At 28.7% G+C, this 24093-nt stretch overlaps 1 protein-coding gene and 1 long non-coding RNA gene across 2 annotated transcripts in view; both read right to left on the bottom strand.

The window, feature by feature from the left end:
• LOC136082467 (uncharacterized) overlaps nucleotides 1-5107 on the bottom strand; it is a 5373-nt gene extending 266 nt beyond the window's left edge. Inside the window, exons 1-3 of the long non-coding RNA XR_010639713.1 lie at nucleotides 3551-5107; nucleotides 3144-3441; nucleotides 1-3059 (exon numbers count right to left, since the gene is read on the bottom strand). The exon at nucleotides 1-3059 is cut by the window's left edge and continues 266 nt beyond it. This is a non-coding gene — a long non-coding RNA (uncharacterized LOC136082467). The remainder of the gene's footprint in view (nucleotides 3060-3143; nucleotides 3442-3550) is intronic.
• LOC100211598 (uncharacterized) overlaps nucleotides 1-23534 on the bottom strand; it is a 25253-nt gene extending 1719 nt beyond the window's left edge. The window contains exons 1-4 of the mRNA XM_065801843.1: nucleotides 23256-23534; nucleotides 22753-22814; nucleotides 9955-10114; nucleotides 9562-9786 (exon numbers count right to left, since the gene is read on the bottom strand). Coding sequence (XP_065657915.1) covers nucleotides 9562-9786; nucleotides 9955-10114; nucleotides 22753-22812 — 445 coding nt within the window. The 5' untranslated portion in view covers nucleotides 22813-22814; nucleotides 23256-23534. The remainder of the gene's footprint in view (nucleotides 1-9561; nucleotides 9787-9954; nucleotides 10115-22752; nucleotides 22815-23255) is intronic.
• Nucleotides 23535-24093: the final 559 nt, after the last annotated feature.

Genomic DNA, 24093 nt, shown 5'->3' with positions numbered 1-24093 from the left:
CGTAGGGTAGCCAAAATTGAAATTTGTTATACTTTTTTAAGATTTTTTATATGGTGGGTTCATTTGCTAAGACATTCAAGATGAAAATGTGGAAATATCAAATTTTTAAAAAATATCAATAACGAGATATTTCGTTACAAAGTGAAACTTTTTGTCAAAACGGTGATCCAAGACAAATTTTTGGCGTAATGTTCTGACCGATTTATATCGAAATAATTGTTATATTTTCTCAGACATATAAACATTTATTGAAAGGCCATTGAGGCTAGTTTTAGATAATTTAAGTTAAAAAAAAAATTTAATTTAGTCGTGAAAGAGGGCCAATACATGAAAAAATGTTGCAAAATAATAGGGTGCTTTAACTTTAGGGGAGCAGGAAAACTGATTTACAATTCTTTACAATGTGGCCTCAGCATTTGTTGATGCTAAATTTGCACAAGAAAAATTTTGTGAAAAATGTAGCAGCACCTTTTTGCCCTTTTTTGAATTAATTGTTTTTTAGTGACACAAGGTCTTTTTAAAATGTTACTTTTCTGCATCTTTAATGAGTGTTGGACCCAGAATTGTCATAATATATGAACAATAAAGTTAATTTAAAAAAACTTGAAATCTATCGATGAATTTGAATTTAGTATAAGATAATAAATTAAAATATTTTAATAACTAATTGCCCTTGTATTTGGGCAAGGGGGTAAACCTTATAAGGGTATTTTGTTCCCATGTTCCAATCATTGCAATTTTTTGCAATGCTTTCTTGTTTAATACATTCGTTTATTACGGAATGTATCATTATAACTAAATACTATTCTTTAACTTTATTTTGGAAAGCTATAGAAGATTTGTTTACAACAATGTGGTTTGTGATTATAACAACTCTTAATTTATAATAATTAAGTGATTTTTAAATTACAATTTTTGTAAAAATAAGATTTTGAATTAGTAAGGATAAATATAGCTCAATTCTTTGTTGTGTTACTGAAAGAAAACTTCACATTTCTATTGTAAAAAAATGCTTTAAAAAATGCTTTCAAAGTAAATACTGCTAGATGCGATGAAATATATTTAAATTTATACAGAAGGGAAATCATCAAGCACATTAGTTGCTCTAATACCGTCACAAAAAATTCTCAAAAAGCTTTTGAGCATATTTCTTCAGTAGTAAGTATTCATGAATGTAAAACTTTTTAATTTATTAAGAGTTTTGTATATCAAATATAAAGAAAAGTGGGAAAAATTACATAAATTTAATGCTAGATTTGAAAACCAGTATAAAAAATGGTTAGACAGTCCAGCTATTCCAATCGAAAAATATACCAATTTATCAAGTAAGAAAAAATGGGACGTTCATCAAAAGAATTTTCTGAATTGAGCAACAGAAGTAAATGACGAATAGCTGATGACGTAGTTGACCCTAAAACAGATTTAATTGAACGAGTTTTACTTGCAGCAAAAAGAACAGCATATAATAATCAAAACTACATCATGGTTAAGCTACTTAAAAATGTTATAGAACATCAAACTGAAGCAATTCAAATACTATACAGATTAAATAACAATGACAATTTGTCAGATGATAAAGCGTTTCAATATTTTGACTGTAATCACACAAAAAGTTCATATCATGACAGCTGCTAGATTTCCAAGCTATAGGACTATTAAAAAAATGAAAGACATGCTGTCCACCAAAAGATTTGATAACTACAACAAAAAAGTTTATCAAAGTAGAATTAAAGATGAATGAATACAGCCAAAAGATAAGTTGATTTGAATCAAGCAACTATTTTAAAGCCATTGGAAGAGAACAATAAAGGTAGTGAAGATTTTATTATTGAGTTCATGGGGACTAGATCGAACTTCTGGAAACGCTGAATATCATCAGAGAATGGATTACGTCAATGATAGTGATTCAGATTTAATAAAAATAGCGGCAACGCCATTACAGCTAAGATTATACAATAACACAAAAAATTTAATGTGGTTAAATCTTACACCTCAAAGTATAAGATTCTGTCAACCTATCTACATGGAGTTTACAAAAGAAAATAATTAGACTATCCTTAAAATCAAACAAGATATAGAAAAAGAAACTTTTGAACCCTATTAGAGTTCACTTTTGAACCCTATTAGAGTTCATTTGCCAATGGCAAATTTGTTTTTGTGGATTTTTCATTGATCTTGAGTATGATAAATGGCAAAGTTATTGCGTTCATCACAGACAAGTCATTTATGCAATGCTGCCCTATATATGGAGCAACACCTAATGAGATGAGTAATATGAAAAACCTAAAAAAATTCAATGTAAAAAAAGATGATCTTGTACATGGCCTGTCAACTTTACACTGTTGGATTCGATTTTTTGAAAGTGACGCCAGTAGGATGAAAAAACCCTGTTCGTGGAAGGGGGGGGGGGAGGGGATTGTGTTGTAGTTGTCTTGGGCCTTTTTGCTTTATGTTGAATTGGCAACTGAGGGAGAGCAAGGAGCCATGACCCCACTGTGTAAAAGCAGAACAAAAAATCTCCTAAAAATTAAAGAAGTGATGATAAATATTAGGCTTAGACATCTCCAGTTCCAAAAACGCTTAGCCGCTGCTGACTGGGCAAGGACAAGCTGGAGTGCGATGAAAAGTTGATATGCTCAACATTGTCTTAGATAAGCTTTACCGCTCTTTCAGACAATTCGTTGACCACATCAACAGGTTTAACAAAACCCTGAAGAAAACCTTTATGCCCTAGTACGATGAAGATTAACCATTAATTGTTAGAAATATAAGAAGCTAGAGATGGGGATGATTGTTATGCTGGAAAACACTGGTAACATCAGCAGAACTGCTCTGACTCTCATAACTTCATTATCGTTATGGTCATTTCTCTCAGTTAAGTATAGAAACTTCGCCATTTCTTTCATGTCCTTGTAATGGCTACTGTCGGAAGAGGCTAGCAGCATTACAACTGTAGATGGATCTAGGTACCAGGTATGATTTTCCCATGATTTGACAACAACTTTGGCTGCAGGCTAAAATTTAGCATGGTAGCACATCTGCCAGTAATTCCTTTGATCCTATAAAAAATCTAGGTGTTGTTATTCAAGTAAATAACATTTTAACTATTATGGTAATATAAGAATTTAGTTTATATACAAAACCTGAAAGGCAGCGGAATCTGCAAACTCGCATGTCAGGAACCATGGCGCCCAGAACAGTGCAAAATACTCAGCCATCCTATTAATGTCTTTGATAATGTCTTCACTCAGATTATTGATCAGCCTGATCCTTGGCAGCAGTAGCTCAAACTTCATGAAGTAAAGAGCCTTGCCCATAAATCTTGCATGTGAGATGGATCCAGTTTTGTGAATGCTATACCTGGTAGCCTGATCTTTATCAAGATACATAATTACAAGCTCAGCTAATTCGCAGTAAACACCATGTTTATCCAACATCTAACTAAAAAATAGAAATAATAAAAATTTTTGAAACAATATAGAAACAATATAGATGTACAAAAAGCTATTGTTTGTTTTCAGTCCTTAAAAACTAAATTTGTTAAACTTACCTCACTGTTTCTCAATATACCTTGGTCCTTGAGATGTTTGTAGGTTTTCAGTGGTAAGCACGCTTGCTCCTCCACCTAGGTACCACTGAACTTTTGGTGGTTGAATTTGACTAATCATAAATAATTTTCAGCCATGAAACTTAGCCAACCTTGTGCAGACTCCTTTGAGATGACCAGTGTTTGAAGCAGTAGTGTCAAAGCATAGCCCATGAAGGAAACAACCAATTTGAAAAAAATCAAGTAACTTCTGTATAGCTAAAAATTGTTCCTCTCCTGTTCCATAGTCCAATCCTGGCACACCAAGAAGGTGGGTCTCATTGTTGAATCTAATAGGACACACAGACAGTCTTTTGTCTCATCTGTTGCACCTATCAAAATGTAAAATTATAAGTTTTATAATTTTACATTTTGAACTTATAAGTGCATTTGGTTGATTGTTGGAAATTCTTATTCCAATTGCAGTACTACTGTTTTTGACACAATATCTCTAGGTAATATGAGTACCTGACCTTTAGCAGCTTTCTTCTTTTTGGGTCGAGTTATCTTAAAATCCTCATCATCAAAACTTTGATCAGTACACTCAAGTTCACAATCATCAAAACTAACTTTATTTCCAGTTGAAAATCTTGCTAATATTTCTGTTTCTGCCTGTACAGAAGAGATTTCCGGATTTTCTTATAATTTTGCTCTCGCATTTGCCTGCTCAAAATAACCATCAAGTCATTTTTCACCATTTTTTCGGTTTCACCATTTTTGGCTTTCCATCTGGTCGTGAATAAAAAGTAAATTTTCTTTCTTGTCCGATATCAGTATGCGTCTATTAGACTGCAAACTTCTGTGAAGAATTTCTAAATCATCACCCGCCCAAAACAATCCTACAAAAAGAACTTTATAGCTAAATTTTGTGGGAAGCTTTTAAAAATGCTGAGGTGGGATATTTAGAATATAAAAAAAGACTGCTAAGGTTTATTTGGTTCACTTTATAAAAACACATAAGGACCCAATAGGGAAAAACTTGTTAGTCAAAGTTTACTTTTTGATTCACAAGAGTTTGTGTTACTGCTATATTTTTAGCCTTGACTTATATGTTAAATTTTGTCCATTTTAGGCACTTCTTTATCTCTGTTACCTAAGATATCTTAAATTTTTTTTGAGTATCATTATAACCACCTTCTACTTTTACTGAGATTTTTTTACTTTTTTATACTTTTTTACATAATCCTCACCTTGGGCTTTCAGGTTATTATCAGAAATGACCCTGAAACCTGTCCTTCTCCATGGAACCAAATTTCCAGAGAGAATACAACCAAATTCACAACAAACACTATCTTCAATGCATGATAGTCAACGAAAAGCATTTTTTGCATAATATTGTATAAATATTCTTCAAACATTCTCCCCTGGTTGGAGTGAGTATAAATACATTACAGACACTTTATTTGATGTTAGTTAAAAATATTTTTGATGTTACTTATATATATATTGTTAAAAATATTTTTGATGTTACTTATATATATTGTTAAAAATTCTAACTTATTATGATGAGAAAAAAAAAAAGACCTAAATGTTTTGTTTACAAGCGGGCAAGCAATTAAGTGTTTCAGCGCCATCTTTGGAAATCTGTCTCTAAGAAACAGGTAATGTTGGATAATGTGCTTCATCAGGCGAGGCTGGTTTCTCTCCATCTTTTCCGAGGTAGCCTCTACAAGGAATCTTGCTCTATGTGTAGAACATTTAGGAAAATTTGGCTTCTTACCTTTCTTTCCTATTACATGTTCTTTACTGGAATCCTCAGTTCCAAGCATAGGGACATTTCTCAATAACCTTGATTTTATATTTTGTTTTATCTGATAGAAAGATTTTGGGAATAATAACTTTGCTCCTTTTTATCTTATTTAAAAATCTATTTAATTAATATAATTATTTAATAATAATATAATAAACAAATAATATAAGTAAAACAGCATAATTAATAATATTAATAATAAACCTATTTAATTAAGAAAAACCTAATTAAATTTAAAAACCTAATTAATATTTAAACCATAAATTGAAAAACTCAAATATTTTTTAAATTAAAAATTTATCCACTTTTTTTTTTTTTTAATGATGACAATTGATATCAATTGCATAGTTACACTGTAGAAAGCTCTGGAACATTTTATGGCAATTACGTGGTTTTTGTTTCACATTGCTCTCATTTAAAAAATTTGTTAATATTTTAAGGGGTTTTTTAATGACAATTTTTATGGTATATTTGAGGATTGTTTTCCAATATAAATTTACGTAAATATTTGTAAAAACCAAAGTTGGATTTAGTGGAAATAAAAAAAAAATGTTAATTTGTTGTTATGAGAGAATAAGAACCAATCAAAAAATAATAAAAAAATTACTTAGTCATTTTTTTGGTCACTGTAAAAAATTTGTTAACCTCATGTTTTGCTGTTTTATGATTTTTTTGCTTTTTGGAAATAATAAAATAGGTTATATAAGTTGAATAATTCTTATATATTAATTCTTTATTTATTAATGAAGTTTATCTGGTTACAGTACGAGATTTATTTTTCATCATGGTTAATGAATTCTATTAGCGCCAGTTGCTTGAAAATGCCCTAAAATCTTTGAAAAAAGTTTAATTACAAAATTTAAAACAATTAACGATAATACTAGTTGTAATGCAAACACAAAAAAAAAATTCTACACTAATAAAATATGATACCCTAATATTATTTTTAGACATACTCTGTATTAAAATTCTAATAATTTCGCTATTGTTTGTGGGATTGATATTTCAACAAACAAACAACTTGACGTCACCCAAACGGTACGCTGTTGGACATCTTTTTCGATGATATCCTGTTCGATGATGTCAGAAGTAACTTTCTTTATGATTTTTTTCTGCTACAGAAAGCGCATGTTTGTGCAATTAATCAGAGTCCTTGAAAAATTTTTTTAGTCACTTGTAATTTTAAGATAATTTACTAGTCACTTGTAATTTTTAACTACCAATTCAAAGTGTCACTTTAAATTGATAATCTTATTTTTAACTGGGGCAACTAATTAACAACTTTACTTATTAATTATTATTAATTTAAAACTTTAATTTAATAAGCTTTAACTGTACTTTTGCCATAACATTTGTTATAATTTAAAACTTGCATTTCTCCTTGTAATTTGTATTTAATCTCAGAAGTTAGGTATGAAAGAATATTGGAAATTCTTTGTCAGTATCATTAACAAAAGCAAGTCTAAACTTTAATAAAAAAAACTTTTTACTAGTTTGCTTCATAAGATGTAACTGGGAAAGTTCTAAAAATTGTGGTTATCTAGTTTTTTCTCTCATGCCAATGTTTTACAATTCTCTCCCACCACCAGGTTTTCCTGATTCACTCATTATACAGTTTCTTTTCAGAAAAATTTTTTATCCTGTAAACTCTATATAAGCATCCTGTTGTCCCAACTTTATTAATGGTTGGATAATTTAAATATTTCTGTTTGCCCACTTTAATAATAGTTGGTTAATTTAAATCTTACTGGTCTTCCAACTTTAATAATGGTTGGGTAATTTAAATCTTTAAGTTGGTAGCTAAATTGGGATTGGGTTGACAAAAGCCAACTTGTGACTAATTTGACTAATATGACGATTTGTGCATAATTACTACAAAACTATAATTAGGAAATGATGCCATTTTCCAGCAGGATAACAATCCAAAACATACTACTAAAAAAACTAGTTGTCTTTAGACCTAGGTTATTAGAATTAATTTGTTTTAGGCTACAGAAATAGTCACTAAAGCAAAATTTTTTTCATTTTATTAAATTTTAGCAAACTGGTAGGCTATGCCATTTTCAAATATTATTATTATCAGGGGCTATTCTTGACCGTTTTTGACAATGTTAATATTGTATTTGGTATTTGGGTGCCACCTTTTTTTTCAATGTTTTTTATAGCAAATATTTTTTTTTTTGTGATAAAACGCTGATTTTTCGCTAAATCTTTGAGCACCGCCACCCAAATTTTTTTCATAGAATAGCCCCTGATTATATAAATATATATATGTATATATATAAATATATATATGTATATATATATATATATATATATATACATATATATATTTATATATATACATATATATATTTATATATATACATATATATATACATACATACATACATACATATATATATATTTATATATATATATATATATATATATATATATATATATATATATATATATATATATATATATATATATATGTATATACAATGTAAAATTGCATTGTCTGAGTTCTAAATGTGTTCTTTATAATGAAATAACACTAGATTAAAAAGTTTATAAAACAAAAAATATTCTTAGAGGTGCCCCAAGGGGTTGTCCATAAAGTATGTACGTTCATAGGGGAACGGAATAGTGCACGAAAGCTTCAAATAGCATACGAAAACGTATGGGGGACGAGGGAGGGTTAAATTTAAAAGTATGTACGCACAAATTTAAAAAAAGTCCTTAGTAATGTTCATTTTTCTAATTTACCACAATTAACAAGTTCTTGATAATAACTAAATGCTTTTAAATGAACTAACAACTTTAAAAAATAAAATAAAACATACCCTATCATCGTTGTCCATAATTCGCCAGCTGACTAAAGGTCCTAGTTCGCCAATATACAAGATTGTCTGGTATAGGGGAGTCAAGGGTAGAGTGTCCCTCTATGCATACACATGCAACCCCTTATACATTGGCCCTGAGTAAAATGGACTTGTACTTTAAGCGACCCCTTTACTGAGTTCGGAAGAAATAGGTTTCAGCAGTGCCATAGCTGATGGGTCGCAGGCCCCCAAAAAAAACCTGTCATTAGGGCCCCAAAATCTCAAAAAATTCTCCGCAGGGTGTTGCTAAAAAAAAGCTCCTCAAACTTGCAAAAAGATTCCTAATTTTGCTAGGCTTTCTCAACTGGGGAGTGTGGGGTAGCCTAGCTCTGGGTTTTAGGCTTTGCTTTCAATATTACCCATCTCAAGTAAGACTCATTCTTTACGGACTTATTAAAGAGGGGTGCCTGTATTTCAAAAGCATACGTACTCTTTAGAGGGGAGCGGAACTTAAAAGCACATATGGGAATAGGGGGGAAGGGGGTTCAATTTTCTAAATTATCGGCGTACATACTTTATAGACAACCCCCAAAACCCTGAAACATTTAAAGGATCCCTAATATGTATGTAAAAAAAGTACTTCAAAAGTAGGTCAACCTGGTACTCAAAAAAAGCAAAATTATGTAAAAGTTTTACAAAAATGCATGCATAAAGATGGTTTGTTTTATAAAAATACATGCATAAAGGTGGCTCATCTATGGTTTTGGAATTCTTAGCTCCAGATGGTTTGGGAAAGCTGGTGAATATTGAAAGTATAATGACAGAAAAATTTTATGCTGATTAGTTTTTTAAAAATTTATTTCAATCCGCTAAAGAATTAGATTTAGATTGAAAATTCTTTTTTTCAACACCCCAAGTACACCAGCAAAATGGTACAAATAATAATTTTTCAAAAAAAGTCAAGTTTACATTCTTGAATGGTTGCTACAATGCCCGTACCTTAGTCTTATTAAAAATTTAAAAAGTAATTCTACTTTTGCAATGAGTTAAAAAAATTTAAAAATATAAAAGTTACAATATATTTATATAGATATAGTAAATAAAATGTAGAGTTGAAAATACATTTGTTTTTCTTTGGAATTAAATTGAAAAAATAACATAAAGTTATTGCAGTTATGTATACTGATGTAAATAATTGTGTTTTTAACAACAATGTTACTTAATATTGCCCAAGACTGTTTATTTATATAACAGCATATTATAACAATCATTTTTCATTCATCATACTCATTTCATTTTATTCATTTTATTTCATTTTCATTATATCATATATAAATAAAAATATGACATTGTGGAAACTTACCAAACTCCAGGTGTAAAAATGTGCATGTTAAACTTTAAAAAAAAAAACTTTATACCTTCATTAGTAAATTTTGCATCATAATAACTGTGATTGGCATGGCGATATGTTTCAGGCCAATCAAAACCTATACCCTTAGGTTTATAGCCATTATTAATAAAACTATAATCTTTATCTGAAATTTTAGTTCCATAGATATAGTAAAGGTGTTGGTCTTTATCTTTTGAAGGACCTTTAAATACATATTTGAGTCGATTCGTTTCTGATCCTGTGTAACTTGCATCTACATTAAAAAATTTTTTAAAATAAAAGCAAAACACAACCTAATGAAACCAAAAGGTAAAAAAAAAGACAAATAAAAGCGAACTTAAAAATATAGTTAAGAACTACAAAGTATACAGTAAAAAACCTTTTAAACAAAGAAAATTCTATTTCAGTAAATAAAGTATACCTTCACTAAAATCAGACAACCTTGGATGGTAAAAATAACCCAATTTGACTTTCTTGTTATGACTTTCCTCACTTTGCAATGCTAATGATGCCTCGATGTGACGATGTCGTATTGTTCCATGACCAAAATCTACTAGAATTGGACATTCTACCAATGTTTCCTAAATAAATTCAGTTGTGTTATCATAACTCAATCTTGCTACCATGACCCAAACCATGACCCTACCTTGACCCTAACCATGACCCTACCCTGACCCAAACCATGAATTTATTTCAACTACAATTAAATAAAATCTTATAGCCTCTTTGTGCAAGAATACAAACCTTATACTAAACAAAACATTTAATAAATTTATATTATCAGGGCTTGTGATGAAGCGAGCGCGATCGCGCTCCGCTTGTAAAACGCGCCCATAAACAGTATTTTCAAACATTCTAGGCGCAATAAACAACGCTCGTTCAGCTTATAACGAGCGTATAAAATAACGCTACTCCAATAGTTGGGGTTTGTTTTTTTATTTTCATAAAATATTTAAAAAAGATTTTTTATTAAAGATATTCTATTATCAAAGCACTAATATAAAATATAAAAAGCACTACGTCGTTCTCTTTTGCACTAACATAATGAATGAGCAGTTTGAAGTCGTTAATAGTCACTAATTTCAATAATGGAATGTGCACGTGGAAACACAATGTGAATACAAAAATGCACAAATAAAATAAGAATAGAAAATTAGAAAACCATTATAAAAAAATTGAAGCTGCAGAGTATTTTTAATCTTGTGAAAATATCAAGTAAGATTTATTTGATTTATTGTTTGTAATATTCCACACATCGTTTAAAATAAAAATAAATATTAATAATAGAGTAATTTTTAAAATAAGTTTTTGTTCATAGTATAGGTTTTTTATTAACTATTATTTATTTTAACTCAAATTTAAAACGATTCTGTTGTTTAGAATGTTCGCAATCACATTCGAAAAGGAAACAAAGTAATGATGTCAACATTTATTAAATGCAAAGTTATTATTCTTATTTATTATTATTTCAAATTATTCTTGTGTTATTTTTTTAAGATTAAAAAAAATTTAATTTAAAAAAGAAATTTTAGAAAAAAATTAAATAATTAATTTGAATAAAAAATATCAAGAAATATAAAAACCATTAACTGTTAATTAAGTTTACAGCGTAACATTTTAAAATACATATATCAAAACAACGAAGCAAAACTAAGTCACTAAATTATACTTCAATACTAAATCAATAAGAAGTTGCGTTTTTGTTTGATATTATTTTTTTATAACATAAATAGTTAAAAATAAAATCGCTATCTGACAATATACAAGAAGTATAAAAATCTACTTCGTTGAAGTAGTTTCATGAGTGTGATACTAATTCAAACATTTTTTGACGAAAGAATTATGTAACAAATAAAAAAAGATATAAAAATAAATTAATAAAATAAAATATAAAAAAATATAATAAATAAATTTTCATGATCACACTCGCCGACGTTATCTCGAGCGCACATAATCATGCTCGATGAAAAAACATTCTAATTTTCCTAGTGCGATATAACACGCTTGACGATTTTCTTCATCACAAGCCCTGTATTATATTAAAATGAGAAATGCACATGTAAAATTTTTGTAGTTTTTTTATATATTCCCTCCCAGACTGGTTTTCAAAACAGATTCATTCTGTCAGGAATTCTTGCTTTATACTATTTTTCTAAATTTACTTTTTATTTTTTTATTTTAATTCACCTCCCCACGGCCATAAGAGCCACTACAGTCAAGAAGGCTACTTTAGTTGTGGTTTCAACCTTCACTTAACTCTATAACCTCAAAATACAAACCTTGACAAACAAGGCCACTACACGGAGAAACAAAATGAGTGGTACTACCAGAAATGTGGTGGAGATTGAACTCGCAACTTCTCGCTAATGAGGCAAGTACTCTACCACTACATCACTACTGCACATTGACTTTTATAAACAATTGAGCAAAATTTTGCTGAGTAACAATTGATTTGTATATTAATTTTTTTTCCGAAATACCTTGGTAGACATTCAGAGAAGGGTTTCCAATCCGAATATTCAAATACCCAATTATCCAGATAATCCACTTAAATTTGACTATTTGAAAATCCGGATAATTTTCATGGATTATTCAACAATCTGGATACTTTTTAATAAAACAAAATATTGTTGTTTTTTTCTTGTTCAAATATCTAACTATAAACATAAACGATAATTGTTAAATGTTTATAAATATAGTTATTCAAAATAACTTTCAAATAACTTCATTATATTTATCCAAAGTAAAAATTTACCTTTATATTGTTAAATTTAAGTTGTTTTTTTTCCTACTCATTGTAACAATCTTTTGTTGTTACACTTTGTAGCCTATGGTTTTGTAATTTGTAGTTACACTTTGTAGTATTAAGTTACAAAGTGTAACAACAATCTGTTGAAACATTAGCAATGAGTTGAACACAAATAAAGTTGAAGATGTAAACATTATCTGCAAACTAGAAGAAAATATCAAAATCATAGATCTAACCCAAGATTTTCCAAAAGTTATAAAAAACCTAAGAAGAATTTTAGGAATGATATCATCCTCTTCCTTCAAAAACAAAATTTTACATGTTAATAAACAAGCAGGCAAGACATTGCAATTGATGATAGATGTCAAAACTCTGTGGAATTTATTTATAATCAAACGATTCCTTCAAATAAAGAATTAAAAAAAAGCTTACATTAGTTACAAACAAGTTCAAATAAAAACTTATTAAAATATATTAAAATATAAAAGCAAATGAATGAACATTGAATTAAAATCCATATGATATAAATAATCATCTCAGAAACAAGCAATATTCCACATTCTAATAAATAATTTGATTATTCATCAAAATATGCACCATTGCTTTAGCAGAAGAATTATTTAAAAATGTTCATACATCAAGGGGTGACAGTAACAGTACTACACCTTTTCAAAATGTAATTGAGAACTTGAAAGTTGTAATTAAGAAAAGTGAGGTGTAATTGAAAAGGTGAAAGTTGTAATTAAGAAACGTTACATGTAATTGAGAAGATGAATCTTGTAATTAATAAAAGTAAGATGTAATTGAAAAGATAAAAATTGTAATTAAGAAATGCCAGATGTAATAAAGAAAATGAAAGTTATAAAATAAGAAATCGTAAAAATATAAATCGAAACATGATAGTTGTAATTAAGAAAAGTATAAAGAATACAAAGTTCTTTTTATTTTGAATTTTATAGTTCTAATATGCTTTGTAATTTAAGGCTGGAAATAATAATATAATATCAATAAAATATAAAAAGTCATTAAAAAGGCATTTGAGGTTAAGGTGGTAACTAGAAAAATCCTATTGGGTGTTAATTAAAACTTTTATTTTTGTTTGTGAAAAATTTAATTGAGATTTCAGATGAATAATAAATAAAACACAAATAATTTATTTACATAAAAATTTAAAATTTAAATTTAAACAACATCATTTAAAATTATGGCAATATTCAGTTAAGCACGAACTTGGACGTGTTTCATATTTAAAATCAATGTGTAATGGATCATGATCATGGGTTAAAATATTTTTTACAAACATCAATACACTGTTTACTTAAGAAATTACAAAATTAAATATAATCTTGAATATTTGTTTTATAAAAAAAATGATTAACTAAACATTTAATGTATTCAAATTTTAACATTTCTGAATAAAATTAAAATTTTGTTTTTGTTTAATACAAAAGCTTAATTTTAGCGCATTGAAATATGATACTAGTAGTAATGAAAAATTAAAAAAAAATTTACCTTTTAATTAATTTTTAGCTTTTATAAATTTTCGTCTTAATGTTATTGTTTCATTCTATTTTTTTTGTTTTTGTTTGTTTTAATGTATTTCAATATAAACTTTGATACTTAATGGTTGGAGGTTGGCTGCAAGAGCTGGTCCAACTATGTTTACAATGTGTTTTTGGACCTTGTATAAAAGAGAAAAGGCATCATTGGAAGATCCACCCCAGATTTGGCAACAGTATTTTATACAAGGACAGATTTGAGATTTATGGAGATAAAGAATAGAATCCGGAGTAAGAAAGTGTCAAGCACAATAAAGAGATACAACCTCAAAAGATGCTAATTTTGCAAAGGATTTGATATATGGTTTCTAAGAAAGAATTGAAGTAAGAGTTGATCTTAGAAGATGAAGGGTGGATGACTCATCAAGTACGTACATACGCAATACGTACGTACATACGCAATAATTTAGACCTTTTATATTTATGAATGTTAATTCATAAATATAAAAGGTCTAAATTATTGCGATAATACTTAAAAAATAATAAAAGTTACAAAGTAACAATAGAATGCTTTTTTAAGTAGAAATAATTTTGAGACATATTTTCTTCAAACTTGTTCTTTAAAATAAATAAAATAGTATTATTTAATAGAATGAACAAAAATTAGCTGATTTAAAAAATAAGCAGTTTTATTCAAAGGTGATCACAAGATCACTCTAAAAGACAAAAACTTAAACTTTTGTTTGGAAAACCCTAATTAGTTATATGTTTATTTGAATTAATGTATTTGTATTTGATCAAATGTATTTGACCCCAACCCTGGTTATGACAATGATAATTAACATATAAAGACCAAAAGAGAACTTATGGGAGTTTTTTAAAAGAGAGAGTAAAACAAAGTAATGATAAAAAACAAGTTGATTTGATAAACTGGTAAAATATTTTGTATAACTACAAATATGTGCGAAATTTTGTATGGAAAAAAGTAAAAAAAATTGCAAGAAAAGTCAGACAAAATATATTTGTATAAGTATAATTTTAATTTACATTTTGAATTTTTAATAACCATGTTTTTATAATCCAGATTATTAAAAACTGTTTAAAAAATAATCTACAAATGTGTTAACAAAAAATATTTTACATTTAAATTTTAAAAAAATATACAAAAAATAATCAAAGTTATGTTAAAATATGTTAAAGTACTCAGTTCAATCTTGATATTTTGTTCATTTTTCTTGTTTAAGAGCGTCATAACATGCCTTTGATAAACCTAATATTGTTGTCGCCTCAGCATTTTTTGTTGCAAAGTTTGTTTATGGTTAACAAAATGTTTTTTCTATTCATCCCAGATTTTGTCAATATACTACAGAGAAAAAAAAAACTGTTATTTTAGCCAAAAAAAAAAGACCGCATTTTTTTGTTTTGAAAAAAATAACTTTTTTTCTTATTTTAAACATTAAAATAATTAAAAAACTTGTTTTTAGGTGATATTTATTAAAATAATTGTTATTATTCTTCTATTTAGCATACCATCTTATAATACTTTAATATTGAACTTAATGCTGCTGCTCCTGCTGCTGCTTCTTTTAAAGTTAATATCTTGATTGCATACTTTAAAATTCTTGGAGTAATATTTTTTTAAATTTGCAAACAGTTGGTTTTTCAGTGCTATAGTCTTGCTTGTTAGTGCTTCTACAAAGTGATAGCAGTAACTTCAAAATCAACTTCACCTGCTTTCTGTGGATAAGGTCTGTTTAAAAGTGAAGTAGCCAGGGATATTATATTACGTTTTTTTATTTTTAGACCAAACTGATACTTTTGCTATTCCAAAGTGTCCGGAGATTTCAAATATTGTATTAAATGTACAAGATCCGGATTTCTTCTCTCTTTACTTCAGACAAATTTTTCTAGGAGAGCAAGGCTTATTGATGTCCTTTGATCTTTAAGCTTCTTAGCAGCACACTCGGTAACTTTTTCAGCAAGAAAAAGATCTCCCTTGCATAAATATTCTAGTCATCTCAATGGAAGCAAGAGCATCACATAGTTCTTTAATCTTCTCCAATTCTTTATCGGAAACAAATTCTTGTTCAAGATGGATCATTGCCACTTTAACTTCTTTGCAAACTTCATAAAATCTTCCTAGCATTTTAATAAGACTATTCCATCATGTTTTACAATCTAAAAATAAAGCTTTTTCCTTTCCAAAGGACTGAATATTTTGAGGTTGAAGATTGTCATTGTTTCTGACTCGGGACTTTCTGATGACAGTTTTATGAATTTTACCAATAATAGCACCAATACCAGAAACTAAGTTTGTCTCAGTGCTTAATTCATCACATTCTATTTTTTTTTCATGATCCTCTTTCTCTTCAGTTTCGTCATAAAATAAATCATCATTTATCTTATGAGGTTTATAAAGTATATTGCAAACACAAAGATGGATTGCATGTGCAAGACAACCAACATGAATGGGACTGGTCTTTTTTCTGAATTTCATCATAACACTTGTACCATCAGTGATTGCTGCTACAATGTCGTTGTCTAAACCTAACTGGAACTCAGACAATCTTGACTCAACAAGTTAAATAGCTTTTTCAGTGTTCATGCTTCCGATGACACAGATCATTCCTACTGATTGAAAACCATCTTAACCATGTAAGTTCAGATTCATAAAACAACAGTTTCTGACTGAAGTGGATTCATCAAAGCTAAAAGAAAAACGACCTATTTCTTCTAGAATCTTTTGAATGTCTTGCTTAATGATGGTTATAGTTTTGCCATATTCTGCTATAAATCGATCTCTGATATTTTGAGGATATTTTGTCAAGCAAGTGTAATCATCTGATTTAAATGCTCTTTCAAGCAGAACACTATCGGCAATTTGGTTGAAATTAAGACCATCAACTGCAACTTGCTTATTACCTTAAGAAGAGGTTCAAAGCCTTTCTTAAAGAAAGTATCAATGCAAGAAACTTTTGATGGTGTTGATGATGATGTTTTTTTGATGACATATCTTGCTTTGAGTAAAATTTAGCTAGAATCTTATGCATTGCTTGAAGGTGATATATAAGGCTTTTTGACAAACAGTAGTTATATGTTAAATAATAACTGATTTTTTAAATATGTATATTTAAAAAAATAGTTACACTTTTTTTTAATAAGAAACCAAGAAAATTAAGTATTACTAGAAAGTGTCTTATTTTAAGCTTTCTATTTTCCTGATCTGACACTAAAAATTCTTTGGAGCTTTGATTGGAGATTGATGGAGATTGAGATTTTGGAGTTTGGAGCTTATTGAGAGTTATATTGCAATATAAATTAAGTTTGTATTTCCGTATATTGATTATTTTATACGTTTTTCATACGAAATCTACAGTGCTGGCCAAAAAGATCCGACCACGCATTGTTTATCTATGTATACAGTCTATACATTGTAGTGTAGGCACTTTCCTCAGAATATCACCATCACGCTTTGCATGCGTGATTGGCAAGTTATCAGCCAATCAAAACAGTTGTACCATTGTTATATATACCATCGTATGCGTGGCTGTGAATTACAATTTGCATTTGACTATGGCGACAACATCACCTGGAAAACATGCTAAAATACAACTTTTTATGAAAGACGAGAAGTCTGAACATGCGATTGCTGCACGTTTTCTATGTGCGATTGCACAGTCTTCGATCCTATCGTGCTGCATTAAAACCACGACTATCTCAGAAAAATATTTGTGACCGCCTCAAATTTTGTAAAGCACATAAAAATTACACGGTGGCAATGTGGCACCCTGTCATGTTGTCAGATGAATCACAGGTGAAACAATTTGTTACGCATAAAGTGAATGTTCAACGGCCACTAAACACACTCTACAATACCCTTTATGTTGTTCCAGCGGTAAAACATTGGCCTGCAATTATGATTTGGGGAGCAATTACTGCCAGAGGTCGAGCGGGAATCCATCTCATGCCACCAGGTGAAACTATCAAAGCTGTTTATTATTTGCAAATAATAAAGGAAAATGTTCCTATTTGGCTCAGAACTCGCAACTGTGACATCTTTATGCATGACAGCACGCCATATCATCAGGCAAAGATTGTCAAGACATGGTTTCAAGAGAATTCCATCAATGTTCTTGCTCCGTGGCCTGGCTCGTCACTTGATTTAAACCCAATTCAAAATTGCTGGGTAAAATTGAAAGCAGAAGTGGCAAAAGCAAACTCGACATCGGCAACAACTTTGAAGGAGGCTATGCTGGAGGCGTGGTCCCAAAAATTAATGCCTGATTACTATGACTCTCTTGTTGCCTCTCTGCCTCGAAGTATAGAAGCTGTCCTCAAAGCCGGAGGAAGATATTCGAGGTACAAGAAACTCTTTTCTGATGCAAAATACTTGTTGGTTTCTTCGAAAGTGTCATTGACTTACGTAAACGTTGTTTGTTGCGTTTAATTCAATCATATTATCATTAGATTGAAGTGGTATTACGTTTCTGTCTAAAAACCTTAGTGGTCGGATCTTTTTGACCAGCACTGTAATGCCTTCATTTATTATTATTATTATTATATTATTATAAATATCTGGCACAGAGCAGGTTTTCAAAAAGACTACATTAAGTAGCCTTTTTGAAAACCTGCTCTGTGTCAGACATTTATTACTTCCTTGACTAGGCACTCTTTAATACCAATCCCACATTTCTGCATGGAGCAACTATTATTGAATTTTGTTATACCTTAACTACTTTGATGGTATCATTTGGTAATATCTTTTTAAAATATTACCATTTGTTGGCAACTGTGATTTGGGAAACTCTAAAATGGGTTCTTAAAGTTTTTACCACATTAATTTTTCTACATGCTACTCTCTACATGCTGATACCTAAATCACTTTATTATTTTCTAACAAATGTTGTTCGATACAATGTTAATTCTAATCTTTCTAAGATTATGCCCCCTTTTCTTGTCATGTTAGAGTTCACATCTTCTCTTTTAGTAAATATTACACCATATAAATACTTAAGTTTATACAACAATGAAAGGATATTGTATGCCAGCATCTAAATAAATAGCAAACATATATATTTATATCCATAATATGTATGCATAAAGCGCATCTTAGGAGCTTTTATTCTTTCTGGAATAAAAGTTTGAAAGCTTTTATTCCTTCTCTTCAATTTTAAGTCAAGCTTCATTCTACTCCACATTTGTCACCATTTTGAGCAGTTGCTTCATTAAACATTAACCATTTATTTAAAAAAAAAAAAAAAACATCTCTCATAACAACGAATGTCCTTTTATTATTGCAAGAAGCCGATGTAAAAAAGTCCTGCTTGATGTTAAGCTCTGTTATTCTCAGTTTACTAAATCTTGTATCTTATCTCAGATGTTAGGTTCTAGAGACTTTTAGTTAGTCTTCAACAGTGTCATTAAGTAAAGTAAGTCTAACATTTAATCTCTAATTCATGGGTCTGATCTTTTTACTTCTTCCTAGAATAAAGCAGAGTTATTTGCATAGAAATCTTACTCTTATTTGACTCTTAAATATAATGGCCATACTCTTCCTGACAGTTAAACAGATTAACCCATTGTTAAACATTAAAATCACTCTGGCTTCTAATGCTCAAGTTAATTCTCAATTAAACATTTCTACAGTTTGTGCTCCAGACAAGATTTCCATTATAAGCTTGAAAAAGTGTTCTTGAGAATTCTCTTCAAACTTTTAAAAAGTGCTAAATAAGTGGTTCCAAAACTCAAGTAAACTCTTTGACCACTCCAACTATTCTATGATTAGTCTTCACTATGTTATTAGTTTCTTCATATAAAGGTTTTGAGGTTATTAAATTATTTCTTACTAACCACAGTAGTAAAGTTATTCTACACTCTCAAGTAACTTTAAGGTTGCCACAAGGTTCTATTTTTACTCCTGTATTGTTTCTTATCTACAAAATTTTAAAGTGAAATCTAAAGTGGCTCTTTTTGCTGACGACTCAACTTTCTACTCTTGTCTTGACAAAAAATCTTGACTTTTTAATCTCTCTTCTGTAACAGCCTAATGCTTGCAGTGGTTTATGGATTTAAATTCTGGACTTAAAACCCACAATTATTGTTAGACAACAAAACTCACTATTTACTGCAAAAAAAAAAAAATTGCAATATTGTTGGCATTCCTATATTGACAAATAACAACCCTCTAACTCTCAGATAAAGTCTAAAAGCACATTGTAAATGTAATTAGACCTGCTTTATCTACAAAGCTTGAGCCACTCTCTCATTGTTATAAGGTTGCATTTCATTCTTTTTTCTACAAATACCATCATGGTCAATGCTCAAATGAGCTATAATCTCTATAACAATAAACCAAAACTCATTCTTGCTTGGCTTTTTATTTAACAAGTTGCATCCTTTTACTGTATCCGTATCTTCATGTTATAAAAACTTTTATTAACACAGTTTTTTTCCTTGAACTCAAAAAACCTTATAACTCTTACCCATCTGCATGTTTTTCTTTTTTATACAGCCTACAACTTTTCAAGTCTTCAGTTATACATTAGGAAATGTATTTTAACTTATTCTCTATTTTAAAGAAACTCATAACTTAATTGTGGTTGTTTTCAATTTTGTTGGAAGTAAATAAGAGTTTAAAAATATATAAATGTATGCCAGTATTTAATAAATAATAAATGTAAGCATAAAATTATATATATTAGGTATTGCAAATTTTTTTCTAGCCCTGGCTATCAACTCCTGCTAAATGTTATAATTTTGCCGGGGCCGGGTTTGCAAAAAGACTCATTTTTAGCTAGGGACAGAGCCCGGTCCCCAGTCACTTACTAGCCCGAAGTAAGTTTCTAATTTTTTATTTACCTTTCTACAATTATGAGATATTTTTAAATAAATAAATAGAGTACATAACATATTAATGTGTATTAATTGTTTTCAATAATAGTTTTGTTTCATTTTTAGGTCAAATTCTATCTCTTATCTCTTATTTTTAAAAGTTCTTTCATAGCCGAATTTAAATAATGTTCTAAATGTTGATCATTTTCTAAAAGATAAAATGAAGTTTCATTAAACTTCAAAGCATTTACTAGAAGCAAATACAATAATGAAACAAATTTATAACTCAAGTTGCTATTGATACTATTGATACATTGTTATGTTAAATATATTTTTTTGTCACTTTTTTTTTTCAAAATAAATTTTTATTTTTAAAAAAAACATTTAAAATTTTATGATTCAGTACAAATAATAGCTATATTAATTTAATAATTTTCAAAAACTGGTATTAAAAGCAGCTTAACTGAAAGAATTTGCTAAGAAATTTTTGCAAAAAAGTTTCTATAAGAAATGTCTAAAAAAAAGAACTTTTTAGACAAAACTAGGATTCATTGCCCATTTTCTGTGTTTTCTTTTGCTTTTTAAATAAATCTTAATGAGAGGGCTTAAATATATTAATTTAAAAAAAAAATTTAATGCAGATTTAAGTTTCCAAAAACACTGGAAGAAATGCTACACAACTGTCATCTCTGTTAAAGATACTTTTGTTGTGTAAAAATATTGAAGTAAATTAGTTATTTGTTGACCAAAAGCAAAGAATTTTAAATCAATTTATTTTTTGCCATTAACTAAAATTTATTTAAGTAAAGAGACCAAATTAAGTACTAGTTTAGATATAGTCAGTTGTGGAATGTGGTACCATGAACTCATATCGTACCACTCCTGACAGCTCTTTGTTAAGTATAATAATTTTTTGTAATTTTATTATTTGTTGCTCACGTAAATTTGTACATTAATTTCTCATTGAAATTATTACTTTGTTTGGATATGTTGGCCATTTTTGCTTTGTTTTTTTTATATTTCCATTATATTTTTATTTATGTATCAAAACCATTTATAATTTTACCATCTTTGGAGATAACAATCCCGATGATTTCTATTTTCATTAAAGATCAATTTTTGGTACAACCAACAGCTATTATAATAATTTAATTGCCAAAATCGGTTTGGCTTAACCAAAATGATTTGTTACAGAAAAGCTCCTATAAAAATATAAAACAGATAGAGCTAACATATTTGACATAACTCGGTTTCATAACGTGTTTCTGTGACCTTTTGCTCTTTAAATAAATAATATCTTAATGAGAGAGTTACATTTTATTATAGCCTTAAATTTTAAAAAACACCGGGAGAAATATTACCCCACTGTCATCTTTGTTAAAGATTTAAAGAATTTATAAGTATAGAAATAGTTGCTGATAAATAGACTTACAAGGACCCATATTTTATAGGTCTGCACACAAGTAATCTCGTGGCATTTTTTACTGCACATCACGGAAAACATTGAATAAGTTAATTGTTAAAAAAAGTTTTTAATTAAACATGTTATATAACAGCATAGTAAATATTATTGTAATATATTATAGTAATTAAAGTAGTATGTAACTGTATCTTATAATAGTGTTAGTGCATATTAATAGTATGATATATAAATAAAAGATCTATAATAAGTCCGATAAATAAATAAAAGAATCCATATTATGTATCCTAATAATATTATTAATTAGACTAATTCAAAACATTAAATATTGATCTTTATTTAAATGTTTTATTTAGTAGCATTTGAATCTAAACGCTATTATAAATTTACTAAATATTTAAAATACCAAAAACTTGAATCAATGTTTGAAAAAAAAAAGTTAAATAATAAGTTAAATAATAAGTTAAAAATATGTTTAAATCTTGACGCATAATGTATGTTTAAATCTTGACGCATAATGGACATTTGGTATAAATGTTATTCTGGATTTCATTCTGAATGAAAAACTGAACAAAACTAAACATATTATATAAACATTATTTATATTTTAATAAATGTTCATATGTTTATTGGGTTAACTATATTACCATTTCCTCGAGATGCATAGATGAATAACTTTATAGAATAACAAAATAAATGCATTAGTAACATTAAAAATACCTTTGCAGCAATTTCAGCTGCAAGCTTTTCTTCCTTTGTCTGACTCTGAGAATTTCCCATTCCTAAATAAAATTATTATTATGTTTATTTATTTTTAATTTTAAAAAACTTTAAAATCAAAAAGTTATATTGCAATTTGTTTACTAAAGGAAATGGTCAAGAAAATAAGATTCTAAGACTCTAAGTTGACTCTAACTTGACTCTAAGTTAGAGTCAAAATTATTAATTATACTATTCAATTCTGAAATCAATCTCATAATAATGTTCAAATCAAAATATTCAATGTATTTATAAATATAATATATCTTAGATACGATAGCTAATATCTAACTGTGTGTGCTTATATTATCTAAGTTTATTAGTATAACATTGTTATACTAAAACCACTCTGTTATTAACGAGCATGTAATTCGATTACATGGTTGTTACTAATTACTAATTGGTATTATTTTTCAGTATAATAAACGTTTTGAAAAATCTATAAAATTAAAGGTTTCTTATACCTTGAAATTACGATTTTTTATTACAGTGTAAATAAAAATCGTCAGTTATAAGTTTAAACATTAAAGTTTAGGTTCCACATTTGATAATTTATTCACCAGCAAGAAAATTCAATTTTTTAAAAATATAGTTCCAGTTTAATTTTTAAAGTAATTGATAATTTGCTGCCAAAACATAGTGTAGTACTTTAACTTATCGTATTAAAATATTTAAGAAATTAAAGAAATTTAGAAGTATGTAAACAATTCCGTTACTAGGAAGACGAAGTTAATTTTTGATTTTAAAAGAAATCCCGCTCAAACGTAAATACCATATGAATCGGCATTTTTTTCTATACATTTTTTTTTATATTAAAGTAAGCTTTTACCGAATAGATCGCCGAATAGGTCTTTTATTTAAAGTTATATAGGTCCTTTAAGAAGTTCACGCCTCTTTCCAGAGTCTTTCTCAGGTCTGAAGCCAAAACTTTGACCACTACACCACGGCTGCACTAATATTGTGCTAACAGCAGTGTTAATACTAAAACACTATTTAGAGGGCGTTTATAGTATTAGAGGATTCGCTCAGAAAAATCTGAGCGGCGCTTAATTTGTCGCTCAGCAGCTTTTTATGAAAAGACGCTCTCAAATTCTCTTAAAAAATTTCTTGAACGGGCGCTCCACTCATTCGCTCACAAATCCGTTCATAAAAAAGTTATAAAAAGTTCCTAATATTTATTTATTGGTCGTTCCCATCGCTTTAAATGTCATTTGGTCACTTAGTAGGAAGGAGTAAAACGAATACACGATAGTTATACAATTGTTAATTAAATGATAACTAACATGACTGACAATTGGAAAA

The sequence above is a fragment of the Hydra vulgaris genome, chromosome 07, assembly GCF_038396675.1.
Source record: "Hydra vulgaris chromosome 07, alternate assembly HydraT2T_AEP".
NCBI lineage: Eukaryota > Metazoa > Cnidaria > Hydrozoa > Anthoathecata > Hydridae > Hydra > Hydra vulgaris.
The sequence above is the reverse complement of the archived record's forward strand: the minus strand, read 5'-3'. Positions and strand labels throughout refer to the sequence as shown.